Source organism: Protopterus annectens, chromosome 3.part0, assembly GCF_019279795.1.
Source record: "Protopterus annectens isolate FY-2018-M chromosome 3.part0, PAN1.0, whole genome shotgun sequence".
NCBI lineage: Eukaryota > Metazoa > Chordata > Ceratodontiformes > Protopteridae > Protopterus > Protopterus annectens.
In genome coordinates, this window is record NC_056731.1 from 1,333,956,971 (window position 1) to 1,333,974,511 (window position 17,541).

The window sequence follows — 17,541 nt, forward strand, 5'->3', positions numbered from 1 at the left end:
CCATAAAACTTTTTCTAGACTACATACATTCTACCACCACATTTTTAAAGTTTACACTGACATTTTCTGATCATACAATAAGCTTTTTGGATGTAAACTTAATACTGACTAATACAGGTTTCTCCTCAGAATTGCACAGAAAAGAATGTTGGAAGAATAGTTTATTAAACTATGATAGTATGCATCCCCGTTATCTGTTCTCAAACATTGTTCAGGGGCAAGTATGCAGGACCTCAAGGTTATGCATGGACGAATCAAGCTTTCAGAAGGAAATTTCTGGCCTTAAAATAAACTTTAAAAACAAAGGCTATAATGAGCAATTGGTTAAAAAAGTAGTGAGTAAAGGTGAGACAGAAAGAAAAGATAGGTATAAGCCATGGTTAAGATGCAATAAGAATGAGATGTGTGTAGGTGAAGATCCAAGGGTTGGCTCTACAAACCCCAGACTTTATTTTACATATAACAGCAACATCAAAGATATAAAGGATATTATTGGTAAGAATTGGAACATCTTGAGGGGTGATAAAAAATTAAGGGAAATAGTGGGACCAACACCTAACATTGGTTATAGACGTAACAAAAATTTGAAGGATTTATTATGTGGTGAGGTGAATATGCGACCATCTACACTAAAATGCTTTAATAAACCAGGAAGTACACCTTGTGGAAATTGTAAGGCATGTCCTTACATTAACAAAAATAATAATATTTTCATGCACCCCATTAGTGGTAGGTCCTTTGAGTTTAAAGGTAGGGCAAACTGTAGAACACCCAACATCGTATACCTAGCTGAATGCTCAACATGCACTTCATTTTACGTGGGCATGACTAATGGGATGTTTAAGGTTAGGATATTGCAACATCTTTGGTCCATAAGGAATTGTGATATTCACAATGCGTTGTATAAACACGTTGAAAATTATCCCACGCATACTTTTATGTTCAGAGCTATAGCAAATGTTGTAGTAGGTGCACGAGGAGGGGATATAAAAGCCATTACTGAGTCTATTGAGTCACGCTGGATCATAGAATTACAGGCACATAGGGAACCTGGTTTAAATGACCAGGTCCCTTTAAAACCAGCATTACAAAAGAGGCGTGTCTTTTATTAAGATTTTATCATTGTTTTAATGTTTTGATTGGCTCTTTTGAATTTTAAGCCATCACCTGTTATGTATTTAAACTTGACTATTAAGAAATTTTGATTGTCTGAAGAAGGGTATTCCCGAAAGCGCTTACCTGTGGATTTATTTTATACATTAAACGGAGTTCAACAGCAGTGTCCTGCCTTTCTATTTTTGTCTGTCTATTTCTGTGTGTAATGATATCTATCTCCACATCTCTATATGCACATATGTACATGTCTATATGTATACACCTTGCGGCGAACGTGGCAGCATACAGCAACGCCGTCTGCTGTAGGACCCGTGTACGGTTAAGGTGTTGGCGTTCCATGCTCCGCTGGCTGTTGGGTGTGCAGTGTTTGGGTGCTGCCTATGTTGGAGTCACACATGGGACCACCCATACGGTACACATTACGGGTGGCCATGTTTGTGTGCCATCCATTTCACTGTGTGTGCAGGTAGGGAGGTGTCAGTCCATGGGGCCTACACTGTCAGAGTATGTGCATAGGCATATTGGGTACGCCTCCGTCTGCCTACTGGGGCTGGCACAGTGTGTTCATGGCGCTGAACCCTCTGTGCCTGTGTTGGCCTTGGCAGTTGTGGTGGGCTTTGTGGCCCTTCACCATTATGTCCCTGCAGCAGCTGTTTCCGCAGGATCATATTATGTAGCATGGCACATACTATGAATATGTGGGCACATGTGCCTGGAGAGTACTGCAGGGCTCCACCGGATGTATCCAAGCACCAGAACCGTGATTTCAGCATCCCAAACACACGCTCTATGATTATTCTGGTTTGTGCGTGTGCCTCATTATGGTGTTCTTGCATGTGTGTGTGCATTTCTGATGGGAGTCTTCATCCACGGCTCCAGTGCATAGCCAGCATCCCCCACAAGGTGGCCTTGTGTGATGTCCCCCCTGGCGAATACCTGATACAGCTGTGAGGCATGCCAGATATGGGAGTCGTGGTAGCTTTAAGGGCTGCCAGCACACACATCCATGATAATGCCCTGCGCATTGCACACGACCTGGCAATTGATGGAGGGGAATCCCTTGCGGTTTATGTAGCATCTACCCTGCTCCCCAGGTGGTGACTTGATTTGTATGTGCGTACAGCCTATCGCACCCAGTACCTCCGGGTATTGTGCCACACGGTGCAAGTGGCGCATATTGCTAGCCAACTCCTCCTGAGATCTGGGGAAGTATACATACTCATGGGCATGTCGTAACATGGCATCCAGAAACTGGTGTAGTACCCTGGATGCTGATGCCTGTGAGATGCCCATTATATCCCCGGTTGGCCTTTGAAAGGTACCTGTAGCCAGTATTCGCAAGCTTACACATACCTTTGTGTCCACTGGGATGGGCTCCCTTCTGTTGTTTCTTGTTCTCAGGCGTGGCCGGCACAGCTCCGCTATTTGCTGTAACATGTCCCTGTCCACCCTGTAATGCTCTACTATCTCCAGGTCTTGTAGCCCCTGGTAGGTTACCCTTGGTCTGAACACTCTCCTTCTCCTCTGAGGCCTACGGTAGTTGTCGGCACCCTCCTCCGCAACTCCGTCTGTCTCTGACACATGCTGATGTATCACGGCCACGGCGGCACCCAACATATACATTTTAAAAGTTCCCTGTGTGTTTACACCTAGAGTGCGGCATTTGGGAATACACGGCTGTGTGTTGTGTGCATTCACACTTTATACTGTTGTGCTGTACACCCGGTGATGTCATAGGGTGTGTCTGTGCGTCTGTATCTGTGGATTATCTTCCGTGTTTTACCGTTGGCACTGCAACGCTGTTGCCTTTGGTGTTGCATTACACTTGCCTGCATTGGTTTAGCTTTAGACCTTACCTTACTGTTTCTGCACGTTGCGCATACTATTTCCTGGATTGCATCCTGCAGAGCCCTGTCATGTGTCGTTTCTGGGACATGGCATATCATGCATTTTGTCTGCCGCCGTTATGCTACCTCTCTACTTGGCTGTGCTGTATCGGTTCTTCACTCTTTGCATTCTGCTACCTCCCCTACTTTCTTTGCATTCATATGCCTCCCCTATCCTGTTTTGCGGGTTTCTGCATGCAGAGTTGTCAGCTGCTGCCAATTGCCCTTCGTGGGTTGATTGGTGTTGATTGCTCATTACGACTCCAATTACACTGCTTCCGCATTTCCTCATATTCTCCGCATCACCTTCCTGTATCCGTTGTTGTTGACGGGGTGGGCGTCACATGACTGGGTTAGGGGAATGTAGTCATCCTCGTGCACATGCATCTCTGCGCATTGTGTGCTCTCAGCTCAACTATTTCCCACACCGGTCCTGCTGCTGTGATGTGCATTGTACAGCCCATGTTTGCTGAGCTCCAATGTGCTTCCTCCTACAGTGGCACACCCTCTGCGGTTGACATGTATTCCTCTGGGCCACTCCTCGGTGTATTACCGCTGCGCTTTGGTGCAGCCTTACGCGGCGGGGTTTTGCGATTCAGTATTATCTGCCTCATTTGCATGGCATTGACTACTAATTCATAGTTACGGCGCCGAACACTGCCGCCACTCCTTGGCAACCCTTGCGCCGTGGTTGTGGCTTTCCATGCATACTATGGTGTATTGTGGCTGTGAAGCTGATGTGTATTATACTGCTCTTTTATGACATTGTCATATTATTTCATTGTTTAGCACCTTCCACGGACATGTCCTGGGGTTCTGCTGTGGTTTCTGCGGACATACCATTTATGTCATTATTTACACTTTGTGCATGTTTTCTTTTGACATTCTCGGTGTCTTTCGCCATTGGCATGTTGCAACAGTATGATACCTGACGTTGACAGCCTTCCATTACTCCTATGTCATGTTTGGGTATATGTAAACCGTTTTTTTTTGGTTTACATTGCCGTGCCCTTATGCTACGCCTGCGCCACTTCGTGGATCGCTATATGCCTTCATTTGCATGGTGCAACACCGCACATGGGGTGTTTAACATACCTACGCCGGAGGCGGCGCAACTCAGGCGCACGCCGGTAGTGCACGTGGAATTGGATCGTACCTGAATCGCTCGGCGGCCATATCTGGCGTTGTAGCGCCTACGCTATGCGTGCGCCTGGCGCAAGGTTCATGAATCCCGGGGACTGTGGTCAGTAGTGTGGTATAAGCCACAAATTTGAAATGCTCAATCATACACATGCCCAATAGGGTATCAGGCCAGACAAAAATCTATTGCAAGTATTTCTATTTTACAGTCAATATATAATCTGGAAACTACAAATAAAATAAACTTTAACATGTTGCATATTATGCAGTTATCAACCAACTCCTTTTTCACTGCAGTAAAACTGTCTCAATTAGTATATAAGGCTAATGGACTATCTAAAGTTAATAATTTAGTAATATACTGGGCATGTTGATTATCCTTCAAAACTGTGAAAAATACAAACTTCCTGAGCAACTCTCTAATGTCAAACAGGTACATAACAACATGTGTTATGCACTGCTTTCACAACTGTTATGCTCTAATTTTACACTTACTCATATACAGCATACACCACAAAATGGCACCAGGAAATGCAAAAGACTTTAAAAACTGTTAATTCCCCACACACACACACACATCAGACTTAGTTGTTTAATACTTTTTAAAGCTGTTATTCCATCAGAGCTGCACTTAGCTTCTGCCTGCTGCCTGTGTGATAATGCTAAGCATTTCATGGCTTTCAAAGCCTATGGTGGTACATCTGACAGTTGAAGCTTTAAGTATTACAAAGAATTCTGAGTGGATTTCATTGATCAGAATGAATTTGATGGGTGTTCTTGATACTGAAGTCAAGATTCACCTCCAAGCTTTGGTTTGCAACACTCTCAAGGTGAATTTTTGCATAACCATTTCTCAAAGACATAACAAGATGGTTATAATCAGAAGCTAGGTGATAATCCTCCATGTTGTAGTACAGTCCGTGTAGACAATGAGACCTCAAGAGAGATGAACTTCCATAAGCAATAAGTGCAACATAAAGGTAGTAGATATAATCCTGACACCTCCTAAAAGTTATGGATAGATTTGTAATTAAATAAGTAGAATGTATGTTATATGAGGCCACAGTTTTTTTTAAAGGCAGACATATCTTTGATTCAGGCAGTTATTTAATTTCTATAGCTTTCGCACAAAAACAGTGTTTGAATTTCTGTTATTTCAGTCTTTAATTTGATTAACCTCATTGTTTCAATGTAGATTATACATCACATCATAAATGTTTAAATTATGTTTCAAAAGCTGCAAATTATACTCTACTTTATAGCACGTTTTTAACTTGCCCAGTTTTTTCAGCACCATATACTGTGCATTACAGCATACCTTTAACTTGCCCAACGTGTTTCAGTTTTCCAGCTGGGTTACTTGATGTATATTCCCGCACCCAGACATTGAGTTCATCATCCTCATTGCCACTGTTGTAGTAATAGAACTGCAGGCACTGAAATCCTCTTTTAGGGTACAGGATCCGGCTTTCAAGAATGGCTTTCTTGCCAGTTGTCCCAGAACTCGTATTAAAGTGCATGAAATAACCTGCATCTATTAAAAAGATAAAACTGTGTGTGAATGAAGCTGATGTGAATTACAGTTAGATAATAAACAGTGTAAAAGGCAAAGGTGAAAAGATTAATATGGAGTATTAAGTAATATGCTCGTTAAAATTTAAAAGTAGGAAATAATTTTCAAATAAAATCTTTTGTAATTCACCTGTTCTGTCCAGTGTATATGGTTTAATATGATATGGTTGCCCCATAACATTTAGTAAGTCATGCAATAAGTCATGCAGTAGACACAACACACATATATTTTCATACTATATATATATATATATATATATATATATATATATATATATACACACACACACACACACACACACACACACACACACACACACACACATATAAATATATATATACACATACACACACACACACACACACACACACACACACACACACACACACACACACACACACACACACACATATACATATATAAGAATTTATTTACTTAAAATATTTGGCCAGCCACGTAATTGGATGTCTAAATCCTTAACCCACATTATTGAGATGTACAATGATAATTACCAAATCTGAGACAAATAAGTCTTTTTCACAGGGACCCCCCCCTCTATATCCCCACACCTCATGCTGATTTATATATATATATATATATATATATATATATATATATATATATATATATATATATATATATATATATACCAACTCTGAGATTGCACTACAGTGGGGAAAGGGCAAATTTCCTGATACCCATTGTACTATATGTACCAATTCTGAAATTGCACTAATTTGGGGAAAAGGCAAACTCCTTGATCCCCACTATACCATATATACTGTCTCTGTGATTGCACTCTGGATACCAAACAAAACAAGGGAAGTGAAACAACTCCTCACTGTGGTACATATAAGCAGATGACCCAAAGGCAAGACAGATTAGAAGCTGCAATATCATCGGTAAATTAATATAATACTAAGTCATAGAAGGCTCAAGGTCAAATTAACAAAAGGGTGCAATTATGAGAGAGTTTTAGTTTAGGAACTAAGGGATGGTTCTCAGTCCTAACCTTACACATTGAAAGGGCCCTACAAAGTACTGAAGAGTGTTAGAGAAGGAAACAACATGGAGTTCCAACCCAACAAGAAGAAATAACAGTTTTATTGTGTGACTAATGTCATAAACACTTATGCAGAGAAATCAAAGTGGTTGCAATGTACTTGTAACCTGGGACAGATTAGGGTCCTGTCCATGTGTCAGAGATTAAGATAGCAGGAAGTACCTTCTATTTACCAAACAAGAGAGGTGATACTTTTGTTAGGGAAACCAATAATGTGGTTTGTTTGATGCCAGATTGAGCCAGGCTGATACTGTGACAAAGATAAGGAAAACAAGATAAAGTTTCTGACTTATGGAATTCATGAAATGAAATATAAAGGTGTTGCAATGGAACTGAAAAAAGCTGATTACTATGTGTAGAGGGGTAGTGAGATTTCTCATAGTAAATGGAATAATCCCAGTGTGCTAATGTGCAAACTACATCTCAGCATCCAATTCTATAATGATTTTAGGAAGCTAAGCACCATTTTCTTGTCTGATATCTGTTCAGTGCCACCGGCAGATTAACTCTGTGAGAAAGTGAAACTTGACAGGTACCTTTTGACCTTTCATCTCACAAAAGAACAGAGGCAGATGCTCTTAAAGAGAAGCAAAGGAGAAGACAATCTTATTGGTTCATAGGTGTTTACTAGACTAACGAACACAAGGGGCTTTTTAATCCTAGCCATGCATCCCAAATCTCTGACAAGTTCTGGTACCCTTACTAAGTGTAAGCAGGGACTTGGAAGATGAAACATTTACAAGAAGGGGTCTGGAAGATAAACCATTTACTGCCTGCCTGCGTCCATTAGAGACATAGGTGCCAAACCAGGGATACATTTCCTGTTCCTCATCTAACTGTCCAAGTTACACTTGAATTGGGTTTGAGAGGAACTCTTTTTCACATGGATGGGGAGCCTGTTTCAGAGAAAGTGTAGTCTCTGGGATACATACTTGTCTCTCCAGCAGGTCCTATTTATATCACAGACAAAGTTTAAGTCTTTAGAATGGGTAATTCCAGTGCTGTTTTTTTCATGGATATGCAGGATGTCCATCAGTGTGAGGTCTGACAATACCTTGTTTGTTTCTCCCCTCAACAGCCTATAGGAGACAGAATACAGGGATAAGGCCTTGAGGCAGTCTGCATAGGACATGTTACTTATGCCCTGTATTTTTTAGTGCAAAACTTGTGTGGACATTCTAATTGTTGGATATGCCTAATCAGGTAATACCAAAGGGAGCACTGTACTCAGTGATAGGTCTGATGAATATCGAATACAGTGGAACAATGACTTCTTTAGACCTAGATGCCATACATTTGTTTGTAAGTTACACAACATAGAAAGATTTCCTCACTACTGTAGACATGTGGTAATCAAAGGCTAAATTACTGTCTATCTGTGTCCCTAAGTCCCTGACTACTGGGTCAGCTCTTAGGGGTGTGCTGTCAATATGATAGTTACCAGGAGTGGATGACTTCCCAAAGGATGCTACTATGTATTTCTTGGCATTTAGTTTCAGTCCATTGCTCTGACACCAGTTATTTGTCTGTGTCAGACCTTATTAGAAAACATTTGTGTCAGTGGGGGATTCTAGTATTGCTCCTAATCTGCAAATGTAGTCAGCCAGAGGCCATTGACACTGGCCTTGACTTCAGGGAAGAAAATTCCAAAAAGAAGCAATCTTAGGACAGATCCCTAAGGGACTCTGCTTGTGACTGACCTCTTTGTAGAGGTAGACTCCCCAATTCTAACCTTCTGGGTACTGTCTGTGAGCCATCTGGCTATCCACTGAGTGACATAAGGGTTTATACATAAATTCTTCAGTTTGTCAATAATGCTCGATTGGGGTACTGTGTTAAATGCCTTGGCCAGGTCAAGGTAGGCAGTGTGAATAATTTTGCCCTTATCTATTGCTTTAGTGGCCTTCTCAAAGAAATCCTCCAGGTTGAATAGGCATGACCTGCCTTTGATGAAGCTAAACTGAGTCGTTTCCAGTATCTGGAAGTTTCCTATGTCTTTACTGATCATTTTCATGATAATTCTTTCCATGGCTTTGCATATGAGACTAGTGACACTTATGGGTTTGTTGGTTCCAAGGTCTGAAGATGGCCCACCTTTGTACAGATGGATGACTTTTGCCATTCTTCATTCATAAGGCACAAAACCTGTTTAGAGGCTACAGTTAAATAGCAATTCCAGAGGGCTTGCTAGGTCATGTTTTAGGCTATTTAAAATGCATCCTGGGATATAGTCTGGGCCCACTGGTGCAGTGCTCTTGGCTTTAGAGATAGCATTAAGGACCTTCCCTAGTGATAGTAGGGGGAATTACATTTGACGGTATTTCCTGAGGGAAAGTTGAGGGGGAGAGAGGGGTAAATATGGAGCTGAATCTGTCAGCCAGTAGGTTTGCTATATCTTCTGGTTCGGTATAGATGGCTCCATTAACAATGAACTCTGCAAACTATTGTTTATTGTTTTGAGGTCGTGGACATAACAAAACAATGCCTTGTGGTTGTCCTTGGCCTGGGAGGCCAAATTTACCTGAAATTTGTTTTTGGTAGATTTTATTTGTCCTCTAAGTTATTTGTTTATCTTGATGAAAGTGCTCTTATCCTGCTGTGCATAATCATTACATCTATGTTTTGTCATGATTTTATTCCTTCTGTTATACAGCCAATTGAAACTATAATTTCACAAGAATGGCTTGTTTTTTGAGTCAGTTCTGTACTTATTCCTGGTGGGTACAGCTGCCTATATGCAGCTATTAATAAGCTTGTACATGGTTTCTGTAAACAGTTTCGTGTAGACAGCAGTGTTCTCAGGTTTTATGGTGGCTTGAAACTTTGCCAGGTTATCATTTAATAGTAGGACTTTAGCCTTAGATTAGTTCATCAGTATTCCAGGGTTAACTGGAGTTCCAGGTTTTATTCCATTTGGTGGTCTGATCTTACCAGAGAAGATATTACCCGGGGTTGGCACTCTCCCACATTAGTGACCACCAGATGCAGTATGTTTTCACTTCTGGTTGGAGCATCGACAATCTGGTCCATACAGTTAGTGTTTACAAACTCCAGGAATCTCTATTTCTGTAAATTGGGTATTCTATTAATTTCCAGTTAATAGTTTTGGTAATCAAAGTTGGGTTGTGATGGTGAGTGTTTCCAATAAGTTTAAATTCATGTTCTGGGTTTCCTGGTCTTAGAGATGGGTATTGGATTTTGCCTATGGTGATTTGAACATGGAGAAGCACAACTGAATTGTCCTGTTTGTCCAGCCTTGAGGTATATTTACTTTTGATGTTATCGAGACACCTCCATCTTTACTCCCTGTCTGTATAGTATCTGGTCTAAATGTGTGGAAGACATTATAGCCTTACACTGCTGGTGTGGTCTCTATGGCTTTATACCATGTCTCATTGACTGTGTAGGCATCAACATTCTCTAGGATTTTCTCTTTTCACTGAGTGGATTTTTCCAGATTTACTGTATACTTTGTGGTGTGTAAACTGAAAAAGTTTTAAACTTGATTTACACTTCCCAATGTTCAACTCTCTGCTCACTGTTTCAGAAAGGGAATCACTGACAATCCCAGCAATGACTCATGTATGTGCTTTCATCTGCAGTTGTGTGACCATGAAGACACATGAAAGTACATTTAAGCAAGGCAATTTCGGGAGACTATTCCTGGTTCTATAAGCTGTGCTCCAGAAGTCATCAATCTATATAGGTTAATGAAGACTCCTAGAGCTCTGTGCTTGATTCCAAAACAGGAATCAGGATCACTATTTTGCAGGACATAGATATTTTACACTGATGCTGAACAGCAGTGTAAAACATTTTAAGTAATAGATTAGCCTGTTTGAGTTAATGTACATATGTGTGGCATGCTAAGTGTTCTACCTTTCTCTAGGATCTAGTACTGCTGGCAATATATGGGTAAAAGCTCTAAAAACTGCAGTACAAGTATAGCCGGCCTTAGGCATAGGCCAACTAGATGGCGGTCTAGGACACCGCTCTACAGGGCTGCTTTTCTAGTAATCTGGATTATATAGATAGACCAGGCTGGGGGCAGTAGGTGTTATTGGGGGGTGCCGTGTAGACCTTTAACATAGGGCACAATTGACCAAAGGCCATCCCTGAGTATAAGGTCTAAAATATGGGTGAGGTTGGTCCCAGGTTGCAGTAGAATGCCTTTTACCAGCCTAGGACCATGCACATATGTGGTACTGCCTTTTCTAAGTTCCCCTATTCTACCCTGGATACAACTCCAAACATATATTTTTAAACTGGCCTAACTGTACTTCTGTGGTGCAGCCCCACAGTATGCTGCTCTGCATTGCTGGACTGTAACATACATGCATTTTCATATCTGACATACAAGTTTGCTGTAGAGCCACCCAGTTTAAGGGACTGTCAGCCCTACCTATAAGCCAGAACTGGCACTGAAGTAGTAGTTCTCCCATACATATATCTAACTTCAGAGGACTTCAGTGAAAATGCATCAGTTTTGACAATGATTGTGTTATTTCTTTACATAAAATGTTTCAGAATATCATTACCAAATCTTGACGTAGGTATCCTTTAAAGTTACCGTGTTTGCATAGTGGTGGGTGACGATAAGAGTGTAGCATCCCTGGTTTGTCATATTGGAAGATTCAGCTGGAATTCATTAACAGAGTATTGTTGTAGGATGGCAGAGACCACATGTGATGTTACCCCTCTTCACTAGACTTGAGGAATATGCCTTTACGTCTAAATTCTGTGACCATTTATTTAAGAATTTAGTTAAGTTGCAAGTCTTGGTGTTGATTCAAGTTTGTCCTCCTCTAATTATAGATAATATTACTGAAGACAGCATTTTGTTTAATTACCTTCAAACTGTTAAGAAAGACACAAGGAAGGGTAATTTACCAGATGTAATATGGCTCAGTGACAGACTACATGTAGTCAACTGTGTCACAAAACAGGAGGATGGAACACCTGATTGCCAATGCATTTCATTTGTGGAAGCATACTTGGTGTTTAAGCTCATCTTGTTATAATGGTTTTGAGGGGATTTTATAGTGCTATCTATAATGCCATTAATCAGGATATTAAGTTATGACAGTGGAGGAATATTATGCTTGATAAATCCATTGCACAAAAATTGTTAATTTTCTATTATTTTATTTTCTATCTAAGTGACAGCTATGTTCCCTTAGATAATTCCTTAAGAACCAAGAAAATGTCTCCATTATGGTGATTTGCTGAAGTTTTGAGAGCCAGATGCTTTATGAAGCACAAATGGGTGAAAGATAAGCTAGTTCAAAGCCCAAAAAGTAAAAGAAATGTTATTGATTCTCACAGTGTCTTCAGATGACTGGTCAGGAAATGTAGGCAATCTTTTGAACTAAGGCTGGTCAACAACTTGACTTAACAATAGCTGGGCTGTTTAAACATTTTGGGTATTATGGGATGACACTGTCTCCTTATCTCTATACCTTATGTTTAAATAACAATGGATATTTTGCCATCGATCCAAGTGAACTGGTAAATGTTTTGTTGATAATTTCTTTGACAAGGTAAAAGCTACTGGGTCTGTTGTAACCTGGGCTATCAGTGAAACAATTGGTGCTTGTCCTGTTACTTCAAATGATAATATCAAGAAATTTCTAAGAAAGATCAAGCCAGATATGGCTGTTAGTCAGGATGGCCTGAATGGCCTCTTCCAAAATGGTGTTGCTGGCTACTTAGCTAAGTGTCTATCTGTTCTGTTTCAGTAATTGTTGGAGTATGGCTATCATCTGGAAGGAAGACATAAGTGTTTCCCATGCCCATGGCAGACAATTACAGGCAATTTATCTTAATTTGTATTGTACTCCATACTACAGAATCTGGACTAGTTCTTGATGTTTTCCAGTATAGTTTTATGGTTAGATGCTCTTGTTTGTCTAATTTGCTGTTTTTATCAAGACATTATTAGCTCCCTTGACCACAGCCTTCACATTGATGAAGTTTCTTCAATTTTGTGAAAGCTTTTGATTCAGTACTGCACAATGTTATACAAGATGTAATGCAGGACCTTAGTGTTGAATCTTACATCATAAGAAGAGAGGCTAATTGTTTGCTAGGGACAAAGTCCATGTTTAAACTCAAGGGTAATTTCTCAGAACTTAGGAATATTAGTACAGGGGTACATCAGTGGCTTGTTATGGGGTCAAGTTCTGTTTTACTTTTGTATGACCTGTTTTCCTGAGCAAGACGTGGTTTGGTTAAGTAAGCTTGCAGATTATACCAGGGTGGGTGGTATTATCACTAATGTTCATTTCAAGGGAATATAGAACAAAATCTGGATTTACTGCTATAATTGTCTAACTCTGAAGAGATGCTAAGAAATGTAGAATTTTGGAATTTAGTAAAAACAGCTGTCTGTATCCAGACTCTCAAATAATGAAGTTAATTAGGTGAAGGATTTGGGTGTTAAAGTGAATTCTGACTTTAACTCCAATGAGGGTAATACGAAGGTGCTATGGTATCATAAGTAAAATTAGATGCTGCTTTTCAAGATGTGATGCTAGGGTTTTGGCACCATTGTATAAATCCACTATAAAGCCCAGTACTAAATACTGTGGATCCTTTATACAGCCATTCACAAGTCTCAAAACTTGAGCATGCGCAAAACTCAATGACTAGAATGATTTCTAAGGCTGGAAATGATTCTTATAAGAAAAGATTCTATTGGTCATAAATTAATACAGAGAGATCTTACTTTGATTTACAGTTGTTTGGTTGATGAACTTTATCTGCCACTCAGGGTATCTGCTTTTTAAACCACTCTGCTTAAACTAGAAATAGTGCGCTATGAGTACTAGTGCCTAGGTCCAGTTCACATTTCTTCTGTATTTTTCTTGTTTTTATTTAGAGTTGATAGACTATGAAGTAACCTATGTCTGTAAGTCAGAGGTGTAGAGAGTATGAAGAATTTTAAGAAAACTTAGTATGAGTGGTTTGGAAATTGTGTTTTTGAACTGGATTTATCTCATATCAAATGTTTAAATTATCCATCTGTGGATGTCTCAGTTATGATCAAAACACTGAACATATCGAACATTTGTTCATTTAATGCTAATATATCTATATCAAGAATGCAACTGTAACCTACTTCTCTGATTAATAATCCTTTCATATTATCCAAAATGATGTTTAATAATTTTAACTACTTTTAACCCCAGGCCTAGAATCTCCTGATAGTTTAATATATTCATATTCAGCATGCTATTATTATACAGTTAAGACTTTAGGCTTGCCTAATTTCCTTTTTCCCCAAGGTATAATACATTTCTCTTCTTCTTATAAGACGAGATTAAGGATATTTCATAATTGAAGATGTTCAGATTATTTATATTTTCTTCTAATAGCTGATTTTTCTTTGTATCAAAACTACATCAGGGTTGCTTACTTAAAAAAAAGGAAAAAAAATATATATTTTATATATATATATATATATATATATATATATATATATATATATATATATATATATATACTTATATGGGTCTACTTCAAAACATCAAATACACACATTGTCGAATCTGACTTCATCAAACCCACTTCATCGAATCTTCATTATACTGAACTCCCGGAAAAATGGAAACAAACCCCAAGAAAGGAACCACTGTACCACCACAACAAAGCAACAAATAGCAAAAGAAAAAACCCTTCAAGTGGGGACCTACACCCCCCCTCACTGTGGGGGGCTACACCCCCACACCTCTCCCAACTAAATATACCAACTCCGAAATCACACTAGAGTGGAAGAAAGGCAAGTAGTTCCTTTCCTGGGGTTCATTCTTGTTGTTCCAGGAGTTTGATATAATGATTTGTCGAAGTCAGTTCGATGAAGCCTGATTCGATAATGTGAGTATTCAATGTTATGAAGGAGATCCTTATGTATATATATATATATATATATATATATATATATATATATATATATATATATATATATATATATATAGTATCTATATCTATCTATATATATATATATATATATATATATATATAGATAGATAGATATGGGTGTGTGTGTACTGTACTTAAAATGACCTAAACATCATAATATCAACAGAAAATATCTAAGCAGGAAATATTAACAAAATCAGTACACACTTTCCTCACTGTTGTGCAACCTCAGAGTTGCATAGTTGTATGTATAATCATCAGGGGGTGAAAAACATCCATTTTAGAAGTGCTTAGTTTTTGTCAATATTTTCAGTTTTGATTGTTTTCTTAATATTTTTGAATTACATATCATGATTCTTGGATCATTTAAGTTTGCTCATACATCATGCTAGCTAGCTTTGTATAATTATTAAGTGTTTCTTTTCCTAGTGTGTACAAGATGGGAGACTGGAGGAAGCTTCAGTCACATGAACAGCATGTTTTAATATAATTAATCTTTCAAAAAAAAACATTAACTAATCTGAAATTAACTTACTAAAAAAAGAGGTGACATTTATACCAACAAAAAACAGACAGTTGAATTTGAAAGTTCTTGCTGCAACAGGAGAGCTGAGAGCAAAGAAAAATAGTCCTGCAGTCATAAGTAAACCAAGCAAATTTAACTCTCTGTTGTTGCCACATTTGAAGCAGCTTGTGCATTGTAACTGAGACATAGTTTAAATCAGCTTGCAGACAAATACTATTTCAATTTAAATCCTTTGGAAAGACACTGAAAAATCTTGACAGAGTCTAGTAGTCATTTTATAAAAGTTGATAAGTAATGGAGACGAGGCATATGTGGTCTAAATAGAACTGATGTTATCCGATGTTAGTTGTTATAAATTAATGAACATGAGGGATTTCAATAGAGCATACAGCAAAACTGATGAACTGTTAGTATTGCTAACTAAAGGCTTTCTTTCACAACAAATGTTCAATGTGTGCGTGGTTTCAAAGCAATTAATCCCTGTATTTTTTGGTTTCCCAGTGTACATAAAATGAAATATAACTTCCTTGGAGGCCAATAAACAGAAGTGGTCATTCAGGTAGACAAAACAATTAAATTAATGGTCAGTTACATTGGCTGTGCAAGCCTTGAACTCAGTTATTCCAAATGATATAAAATAGCATGGGCAATTCCTTTATTTTTCTGGAATAATCTGAACTATCTGGTAATGTGGTATGTTAATTGACAAACTACTTGAACCAATTTTTGAAATTTTTCCTTTTTTAACAAAAATATTAGCAAGTATCTAGTGTGGCTATGGGGGGAGTTCTGACCCCAGTTCTGTAAATCTTTTTTATGACTAGATGAGAAGATTGCCTTGTGTATCAGTTAGCCTTTATGCAGTACATTATTCACTACTGGTGATATATTGATGACTTATTTATTTTATGGAAAGGAGGTTTACAAAAGCTTGGTGATGTTCTAAATTATACAAACAGAACAACCACTTTTATAAAGTTTGCAACATGACCAGTTTTAGGACGTAGAAATTTTCAAAAGGCCTGACATAAGAAGCTTAGGAACAATGGGTTACAAAAAGCAAGCAAGTGGAAATTCCTATATTCACTACAACAGTGCACATCTATTGAGTCTAAACTGAACAGAGTTAGAAACCAGATAATCAGGGTCTTGAAGCTGACCTGTGAAGAAACAGTTTTTGAACAAAAGAGCAGAGAATTAAAAAAAATGTGTTTATGTAAAGAGGGTACTGTGAAGTAAAAGTTAATGAAATTGCAGACCAAGTAAAGAAAGAGAGGCTGCAGGGAAATTCAAACCCATAATATTAGGGGGCAAAGTTGAAAGGGAACAGACCAGTCAGTATACAGTTACTGATGGTCATAAACAAGACAGATCTCTGGGGATGAGGATACACTCTAGTGTGAACAATTATGCTATTAAAAGCATTATTTAAAATAGACAGATTATGAAATGTAATGTGATCATCTCTGCATTTGTAGGTGAGAACTATTATTTTTATAACATCAAGGTTGACAACTTAAAAAAATTAATAGAGAGGAATAAATACAATGGGAGAAAAAGGGTCACACAGAAAAAGAAGGGAACATTCACCAGTGTTTTTTGTGGCACTTGCAAGTTAACTGCGAACAGCCCATATTATTCTGATGAGAAAACAGGAAAACATATGGTGCTAAAGAACATTTCAGTTGTAGTAGTGAGAATTATTTATGTTTCTGCATACATCTCCTGTATTGCTTTCTATACTGGAAAAATGGGCAGGAAACTTAAGCAATGGATATAAAACCACGTATATGCTATAAAAATAAAAATAATTAAAATGCATTATACTAATTTTCCACATTATGCACACATTTTAAGAAACTTGTGTGAATATTTTTGAAAGAGAAGGGGATGCTGAGAAACTGCTTGACAGGAGGAAACTTTCAGACAACTTGAGCTGGCAGCTATACATCCCGGCTTGAATGAATTAATTACCATCAAGCCAGAAGTGAAAAAAAAGGAGACTGAAGTAACAATATTTTCAGACTGTATTACAAATATTCTGTGGTATAATAGCTAATACATTAGCCTTATAAGCAAAATGTCAGATGTTCAATTCCTGATATTATCTTAAACTTTGCTGTTATTTTATTTTAGGTGAATTTTTCATATATATATATATATATTTCTAATGCATTAAGCTATAGGAAGTGAAGTTCTTGTGAGCTGGAATGAATGAGAAGTGATTTGTGTAAACTGAACATGTGATTTGCAACAAACTTTATCTAAACTTGATGTGTATTTTACAATGTTTATGAGTCTGATGAAGTCAATTGGG

The 17,541-nt window shown here is 38.4% G+C and overlaps 1 protein-coding gene across 1 annotated transcript in view; it reads right to left on the reverse strand.

Annotated features, from left to right (window-relative positions):
• LOC122797063 (meprin A subunit beta-like) overlaps positions 1-17,541 on the reverse strand; it is a 577,824-nt gene that overhangs the window by 314,386 nt on the left and 245,897 nt on the right. The window contains exon 6 of the mRNA XM_044065839.1: positions 5,461-5,676. Coding sequence (XP_043921774.1) covers positions 5,461-5,676 — 216 coding nt within the window. The remainder of the gene's footprint in view (positions 1-5,460; positions 5,677-17,541) is intronic.